General features: G+C 26.3%; 2 protein-coding genes across 11 annotated transcripts in view; one reads left to right on the top strand and one right to left on the bottom strand.

Moving 5' to 3' along the window:
* Positions 1 to 8,761, top strand: part of LOC102678994 (synaptotagmin-7) — a 13,266-nt gene extending 4,505 nt beyond the window's left edge. For 3 of the 10 annotated variants that reach the window (XM_006623927.2, XM_006623926.2, XM_031514340.1), the window contains exons 2-11: positions 2,226 to 2,371; positions 2,889 to 2,900; positions 4,136 to 4,445; positions 4,534 to 4,674; positions 4,745 to 4,892; positions 5,035 to 5,144; positions 5,220 to 5,388; positions 6,539 to 6,751; positions 6,903 to 7,005; positions 7,409 to 8,761. In XM_006623927.2, the coding sequence (XP_006623990.1) occupies positions 2,307 to 2,371; positions 2,889 to 2,900; positions 4,136 to 4,445; positions 4,534 to 4,674; positions 4,745 to 4,892; positions 5,035 to 5,144; positions 5,220 to 5,388; positions 6,539 to 6,751; positions 6,903 to 7,003 (1,269 nt within the window). In that variant the 5' untranslated portion in view covers positions 2,226 to 2,306 and the 3' untranslated portion in view covers positions 7,004 to 7,005; positions 7,409 to 8,761. Of the gene's footprint in view, positions 1 to 2,225; positions 2,372 to 2,444; positions 2,503 to 2,888; positions 2,901 to 3,006; positions 3,042 to 4,135; positions 4,446 to 4,533; positions 4,675 to 4,744; positions 4,893 to 5,034; positions 5,145 to 5,219; positions 5,389 to 6,538; positions 6,752 to 6,902; positions 7,006 to 7,408 lie in introns of those variants that run through there. The other 7 variants (XM_006623932.2, XM_006623930.2, XM_006623922.2 and 4 more) reach the window with 7 other exon arrangements.
* LOC102678227 (axonemal 84 kDa protein-like) overlaps positions 7,651 to 9,107 on the bottom strand; it is a 39,691-nt gene continuing 38,234 nt past the window's right edge. Inside the window, exon 18 of the mRNA XM_031514335.1 lies at positions 7,651 to 8,015. Within this exon, the coding sequence (XP_031370195.1) occupies positions 7,977 to 8,015 (39 nt within the window). The 3' untranslated portion in view covers positions 7,651 to 7,976. The remainder of the gene's footprint in view (positions 8,016 to 9,107) is intronic.

The following is a 9,107-nucleotide window of genomic DNA, read 5'->3' on the forward strand; positions in this document are numbered from 1 at the left end:
TGTCGATTTATTTATTAAGTTAAGCTTATTTATTAAATTAGTTATTTAAATTTGCATTAGATGAAACGGCAAAGAAAAATAAAGCAGTTTCATTCTATCTTTGTCTATTTTATTTAACACAAACTTAAATTGTTTATAATTTAATAAATAAGTTTTTCTTTTTTCTTAATTTTTTTAAAGCATTTTTTACTTGATTTATTTTCTTTCTCTTTGCAATTGCTTTGCTTGCAATTACTTTCTATATTACATATATTACATACTATATTTCTATTTTTTTTCTGTCTTCTTTTTCATATAAAATTTTCAAAATAAAAAATTATTAAAATACAATATATACAAAGTACTATATCTTGATAATACTTGAAGTATTTTGCATTGATAAATAAATAAGAATAGTAATAATAGTAGTAAAATACTTTTTTAAAAAATGCAGAATGTGTATAAAATATCTAATATATTTCCACAATAAAATCTTGTTACTCAAATAATATTTCATGATTGATATTTTGATTGATATTCTCTAGTTGAGGAAGTGATATTATTTCATCATGAATATGTGATTAGTTCATAGTGGAAGAAAAACAAAATAGTTTTAAATATTTAAATTTAATTAATATGCGATGATAAAAAAAGAAAAATATTTTTGTATTTTCTCATAAAATTTATAGTCCGCGTGTACATCGACTGGGAACCTGTTGCTTGAATATTCTTCGGCATTGACCGAGCTATATCACGGCCAGGAACTTTTACCTTTATCATGCGCGTGCGTTTCAATCGATCGCTTCTCTTACAATTTTCTTTCCTATCAAATGCACTTTTCGTTACTAATATTTTTAATTAAAAGGAATTTAAAAAAAAAGAAGTTATGGAATATAGATAATTCGCTTTACAAAAAAAGAAAAAAGAAAATTTCAAGAAATAGAATTTTGCTATTATGACAAACATGATTATTATTATTAGTAATGAATCAATCAATAGTTTTGGCATTTAAATGACATTTTGAATAACAAGTTTCAAAGAGAATGATGACGAAAAGAAGAGACTGATATACGGAGATAATATATATAGATGAAAAAACGAATTTTGTTTTGATATTACTTGTTATTTAATCGTAACAAAAATATATACGTACTCAGTATGCGCGCGCCTTATTCATCGATTTTTGCAAACATTATTGCGTGACCTAATATATCTTCTATTAGCTTTGAAATTTTGTTCTCTATTTCTTGAATATCAATAATATCAGAAGATTAATCTAACGTAGTCTTCGTATAGGAATCAATAATGTATATTTAATTTCGTTCACGTGTCGCATGATTGTCGCTGGTCACGCTGCTGCTATTCAGCAACGTTATGGTAATAATAATCAAGTTATTTCTGGTGATTGATAACAAAAACAGTAACAATATAATGAATTGAGATAATAGTGATGGCTATCTCAGTTGTTGACGATGACAGTAGTGGCGGTGATTATGACGTCGGCGATGGCGTGAACAATGGCAGTGATACCAGCGAATGTAGCTAAGATCGATCGTATCCCCTTCTTTTAACCCCTCCATCCACTAACCGACTAACGGGCTAACCGAATAACTGAAATAACTGAATAACTGAATAATCGAATAAATTTCTGGGATTTTTTCGAAATACTATCGACTGTTATTATTATAGTTCTTTACTAACTAAATTTTTAAGTTTCTTAAAAACTTATACATTTTTAAATTTGTTTGATTATTGTTCTTTAATTTTTTCTATATTCGTGAACATTGAAAGCTGTGAGTACGCGCAATAATAGTAATTATTTCATTTGAAGTATTTTTAATCGAAAAACTTTATGCATAGATGCCAAATATACCTTAAAATGATATGTCGTGATGCAAATTTTTGCAAATATAAAATATTCATAATTTCGAATTGCAAATGTTTTTATCCGAATTAAATTCGATATAAGAATATAAGTAATGAAACATATAACTTAAATAAAATGTTATCAATGTTATTATATTATTGTTTATATATAAATAAAATTTATATCAAAATATTAAAAATTAGATCAAATAGAATATCAAGTTTTGTAATTTGAAAAAAAAATACTTAATTCAAAAAATTCTATATCAAACATCTATATTCAAAAAAGAAGAAAAAAATTAAAACCTAAAGAAGAGATAAAAAATGCATATATAAATAGAAAGAGTTTTGTTTCTCGTTTTTTTTTTTTATTCAAATAGATTATATCTAAAACTTAATAACGGGAATGTGAACGCATTCACGCAATAATCGTGGTTAAAGACACTCGGAACAATAAAATCATGTGGGCTGCAGTCACGAGATCTTTGGAAATACTGGTTGCCTTCTTCGAATATTACACTACCAGGTAAGAAATGTGTATTAACTCGGCAACTTAAATTAGGAATAAAATTAGCATGATAATGATCCTTTCGATAAAGATTTGCAAACATAAGGCGTGATGGAGTATGTTTGTCTGAACAATGACTCGTGAAATGGGTACGTTCTCTCTATCTCTTTCTCTCTCTGTTTCTATGTCTTTAATCTGTCTTTTATCCCCCTCCTTCTGTTTCCCTCCTTCATACAATTCGCTAACTTTCTTGTTATTTAATTAGGTTTTTTTCTTCTTTTTTTTTTTTTTTAAATTTATTACTATTGCAAATGATATAAATCGAGTCATTTTAAAATAAAAACGAAAGCAAAGAATATTTGATTTATGATATCAAGAAAAATATTTGTGGTTCTGTTGAATTTGAACAATTTTTTATTATGTTTTGTATTTCATTTTTTTTCGTCGAATTCGAGATTAAGATTTAAAATTCATAAAATTCTATTTTAATTTTTTGTGTTTCATGCATCCTTTTGGGGTTACTATTGGAATCCAGAGCGCAACTGGAGTAAGTATATCAGTTAAAGAATAATAAAAAATTTTTAATTGATCTTTTCTCATATTGCTTCACTTGACTCTTCTATCTTCTCTTTCAATTCTTCTTCCTAATGGAAATATCTTATTCGCGGATGGGCGCTGCTTTATCTGCGTAAGTAATTCAATTGAAATAAAATTCCCAAATCTAAACTCCAATTTCTTCGATTTTAAGTTGTTTTTTCATTTCAAACAATAGTCTTTCGTTTTTTTTGTCAAACAATGTTAACATATAAATTTTAGACGTTTTTTCTAGAAAATTTAACAATTATAAAAAATTATTACTTTTATATCCGCTGTTTCCTCGAAATACTCTCTTAATTCTCTCTAATATTTTTTATCAAGATTAATTAGACAAGAAATTGAACGTTAAAAACAAAGAAACAAGAGAAAAAAAGAGAGAATGGGAGACAAACAGAAAATTAATCTTTTTTTTTCGAAATTGATTATCAAAATATCTTTAATAATAAAATAATAAAATCGTAATATTTATTTAAAATTTTGACAATGTATATTCCAATGATTTGAAATATAATTACTTTTCTGTATTCTTGCAAATGTTTAAATTTGAATATTTAAGTTATATATATTACTTATATATTTAGTTATATATTAGGTTATATTAAATTATATAGGTTATATAAATTATATTAAATTGTATAAGATAAACATAGCCATTGTATAATTGCGATACATATAAATATATTTACATTAAATATATTCAGAATCTATCATAGTTTGTAGTTGTTACGATCGTCGTTCGCTTTCAACGACAAAATCGTATAATCTCATGATTGCTTCAGCTATGCCAAAATTGTATGCATCATAAATGCTTTAGATTTCATCGTAGTTGATAAATGCACGTGAAACAAAATCGAGATGATGTAAGATAGAGAAATAATTTTTTTTCGTGAAAAACGAAAAAACGAAACTGAAACATAAATATATATGGCATGACAATTACGGTGACATTAACAATAACAGCAATGATGACGTCACAATATCATTGTCATTATCAGACTATGATAATAATATTGATATTGATGATAATAATAATAATAATAATGATATTGATGGTGACAATAATAATAATGATAATGATAATAATGGTGATAATGACAACTAAAACGTAAACATGGGAATGAATAGCATTGTGTATATTTGGATTTTGAGATTTAAAAAGATGGTTGTCAATTGATTTTGTCGTAGAACAACCGGTAGTCCAGCGAATAAACCAGCATCATCGGCAAGTGGAAGTGGTACAGGCGGAAATAGTGGGACAAGTGTCGGTGCGAATAACTTGACGACAAGCGGAGTAGCCACGGGAAGTAGCGGATCTGGATCTGGAGCAGGCGCCACTGTATCTGGCATTGGCACTGTAAATGCAGGGACCAGTGGTATCAGCATCGGGGCGAATGTTGGTACCGGAAATGTGGCCAGTGGAACAGTTGAATCTCGTACATCGACGATTGGAGTACAAAATAAACAATTGCAAAATGTCAAAGGAGAACATCCTTCCGTATGTATTGTTCATATTTTCTTTTTTTTTTTTTTTGCATGAATAATTATTTTTTTCTTTATAAAAAATATCTTCATTATTATTTTAGAAAGCATTCCTACAAAATAGATCGATGTCTTTAGTGGACATGTATATTGATAATTCGGAGCCCAGCGAAAACGTTGGTCAAATTCATTTTAGTCTGGAATATGATTTTCAAAATACTACGCTTATCCTACGTATTATACAGGTTAATATATATATTGATATTACAAGACAATTATTACATTATATAGACAAAGTTTATTCTTTGGATTTAGGGTAAGGATTTGCCAGCAAAGGACTTATCCGGAACGTCTGATCCTTACGTTCGTGTAACTCTTCTGCCGGACAAAAAACACCGACTTGAAACGAAGATAAAAAGACGCACGCTAAATCCTCGATGGAACGAAACATTTTATTTCGAAGGTAAATATCGAATTAAAATAGGTTTGATAAATTCTATTTTTTTCAGTGATCGCGTTGAAAATTATATTAAATATTATATTATATTATTACAATTATTATTTTATCTTTTTTTTCATTTTTTATTATTTTTTTTATTATTTAGGTTTTCCAATTCAAAAGTTACAAAGTCGAGTGTTACATTTACATGTATTTGATTACGATCGATTTTCAAGAGATGATTCCATTGGAGAAATGTTTCTTCCGCTATGTCAGGTAACTTCCATTATTGGATTATCGATTCTTTTTCCTTTCAAATTATTTAGAAATTATCCAATGATCATTTAATAGGTCGATTTTTCGGACAAACCTTCGTTCTGGAAAGCTTTAAAACCTCCAGCAAAAGATAAATGTGGAGAATTATTGTGTTCTTTATGTTATCATCCGAGTAATTCCGTATTGACTTTGACACTTTTGAAAGCTAGAAATTTGAAAGCAAAGGATATTAATGGGAAATCAGGTAAGGAAATCATCATTTCTTTATATAGTAAAGAAATGGCATGAAAGGAATATTTTTGTTATTGTTGATTCGAATAAGATGTAAAAAAAACTAGGAAAGAGATTATTAAATTGATAACATTGGAAAAATCATATTTAACTATAAATGTATGTAATACTATTAATCTCTTTCATGTGTTTTTTTTTTTCGTTTTTTAAAAAAGTTTTTCATACATTGATTGTATTGAAAAAAATAGTGAAATTTATAAAAGAGGTGTTATTTTTTTCAAGTATTATACTATTATTATTATAGTATAGTATTATTTTATTAAATATTATTATTCAAATCACAATATATTGTCTTTTTTTCTTAAACCAGTCTGGATTAAATTTTTTTTTATTTTTTTACAATTTTTTTAATGTATATGTATATTATATACACATATTGCCAGTCTTCTAACTTGGATACTGATTAAATCTGTAATATTATTAAAATTTTTGCCAAAATTTTTAAATAATTTGAAAGAAAATGTATTTATAATAAATATTTCTCTATTACTAATATTTGATTCATTTAACTTAACAAATAAAATAATTTCTAAGATAACTTATTTAATTAATCTAGCTAATATTAACAAGTATAATTTGGCTATATTAAAAGATTTTGTAATTGATCTATTGAACTTTTTTTTTGTATTATTTTACTGCATTATTTATTTTATATTATTTATTACTTCTTATATTTTTTTTTGTATTATTTTTTTGTGTTATATTTGAATTAAAAAAAGTGAAGAAAAATATTTAAGAAGAATTTTTTAATATGCAATGGATACATATTTAGTAATAAAATAAAATTTTGAAAAAATAATTATAAAAATGATAATTATAAATGGAAAATCTAATTAACAATTATAATAAGTGAAAGATACAGACAATTTATGTTATTATTCTTGAATAAATACCTGTTTAGATATACATATACATGAATATCGCTATAAAATAAAAAGATAATCGTTTTAAGTAGACTTTTAAAGAAATTTATAATGTCTTTTCAATATATTTCCTTTTTATGTTATTTCTCTTCTACAGAACCAATAAAAACCAATAGAAACTGCGAATCAGAGAAAAACTTAACGATGAAATTTAATTTTTTCTTCGGTTTTTATATTTAGATCCGTACGTAAAAGTATGGTTACAATTTGGAGATAAGAGAATTGAAAAACGAAAAACTCCTATATTTAAATGTACTTTAAATCCAGTATTTAATGAAGCTTTCTCATTCAATGTACCATGGGAAAAAATTCGCGAATGCTCGTTAGACGTAATGGTAATGGACTTTGATAACATTGGTCGAAATGAATTGATTGGACGAATTCAACTTGCAGGTAAAATGATTCTTTTTTGAATAGTATAGTCAATCGATTAGCTCAATTATTTATACAAATTTAATATTGATTAACACTAATAATGATTAATTTATATGTGTATTTATACGATTATATCAAATAATGATAATAATATTTCGTTAACTTTCAGGAAAAAACGGAAGTGGAGCAAGCGAAACAAAACATTGGCAAGATATGATTACGAAGCCACGACAAACAATCGTACAATGGCATCGATTAAAACCGGAATAAAGGTTCAAATATATCTGATATTTGTATATTACATTTAGAATATTAATCAAAAATTTTAATTTAAATCTAATCTAAATTTAATAATCTAAATTTAATTTAATTTAAATACATACTTTTTTTTTTTACTATTTACTCCTTTTTATTTCTATTTCTTCTTTTTATTTCTTTTTTATTTTTTTTTATTTTTTTTTTCTTATTTCTTATCTCAATTTTTTTCGAAATCTTATATTTTCAAGATCTGTTTATTGCTTCGTTTTTTATTTATAAAATTTTTTTTCATATCAAAAACTGCCAAATATATTATTATATTATTATATATATATATTATTATAATTTATCAATACAAATGTAAATAACATAAAATAGATGTTTATATTTAGTTTTTTAGATTCAATTTTGTTTCAGATCCCAATAAAATTCAAAATGTCAAAAATTTAAAAATAGATCAATGGTTGCTATTTTATTTAATTCTTCTTATTCGATTGGTTGTAATGCAGAATGAAAAAAGGAAAAAATTGAAGTTCTACAAGAGAGATTTCCCCATTTTCAAGAATATATGATGAGCATATAAAACATTATTCTTATCGAGAGAAACTTCTCTCATGTTACAGTTAAATTATTCTCTTCAATATCGATACTTGTCGTTGGTTATTTATTTATTTTTCTTTCTTATTATGTACAACAACGATTCTACGATGAATATATCGAATTCACTATCTTTGCGTATAAATTCGTTCTCACATGATTCGACTCTGACTCATGCATCGCAATGTTTTCATATATGTATAATATACATACATAGAGGAACCGACAAGACGCTCGAAAGCGTAATCAATTAATATTACTTTTAAATTTTTATTGACATTTAACATTGAATGTTATTTTTATGACTATTTTGCACGAGTAAATATGTATAGAGTACGTAATACTGTTGCTTCGAAATCCGTGATGCGTCAAGCGTCCTCAACTCTATTTATATCCGGTGTCTTTCGATTATGGTATTATGGCTGCTCTAGAAAAAAAATTTAACGATAAAAAATTTAATGAATTCTCTATAATTGTCTTCTAATAATATTGCATTTAATGAAAATTACTAATAGATATTATTTTTCTAATTGAATGTTAAATGTGATGATTTTTTATCTTTATTCATATTACTATTTTTTTCGTTTACCATATATCTATTCAAATTAATCATTTCTTTTTTTTTTCTTTATTTATTCTTTTTTTTCTTTATTTATTTTATGATATATCATTGATCATCGCATAGAAATTCAATCGGAGCAAGACACCGGAATATAATGTTGAATTCTCATAGAATCCATAAAACAGCGATATTTTTGACGGAATTTTTGTATCGACTTAGTCGGAAATCTTTTGAAAGCGATGAAAATTGTGATCGGTGTTACACCTTGAATTAATCTTAAGCGTTAAATTCGATAGTTTGCTGTTGTTAACAATAACACGTAGAAAGATCCTTGAGATCAAATTCAGATGGCGATTTTGCATACATTATACGTATGTGCGCTCGTGTACGTGTATATGTACGTTTGTATATACGTGTGGTATTTGTGTGCCGAAATGCGAATATTCTTGTATATGTGTCGAATGTGCAGTGCGTCGTGAAAGAAACAACGATAATTCTAATTATTCACAAATTGAAAAGCGTTACGTAGCTACGTTTAGCGTAGCGCTTTTAGGTTAGATGCGTTTCTAGACTGAAAGTGTAAAAATCGATATTGCAGCAAAGATATATTCTGAGCAACATAATCGATGACTGATCGAATATTTTTACATTATGTAGTTTTACAAATTAATAAATTACTAGTGTATAATAATTGAGCGTATAAAAAGCGTGCCGTTTTTTAGTCAAGCTACGTATCACACTAGCGAGATCGAGCGACGAATTTTTACACGAGAATCAATCGATTTTTTTCGTGTTACGTTAAATTCGTCTAAATCCATCACATGAACATATATTGTATTTCTATTTGATGGTATGGCATTAAACACGGCGCACGAGACGACGCACGCACGCATGCATGCACGTATATACTTATGTCCATATACATACGCATCATATATATGTATATATATATATATA

Source organism: Apis dorsata, unplaced genomic scaffold, assembly GCF_000469605.1.
Source record: "Apis dorsata unplaced genomic scaffold, Apis dorsata 1.3 scaffold_980, whole genome shotgun sequence".
Classification (NCBI taxonomy): Eukaryota; Metazoa; Arthropoda; class Insecta; order Hymenoptera; family Apidae; genus Apis; species Apis dorsata.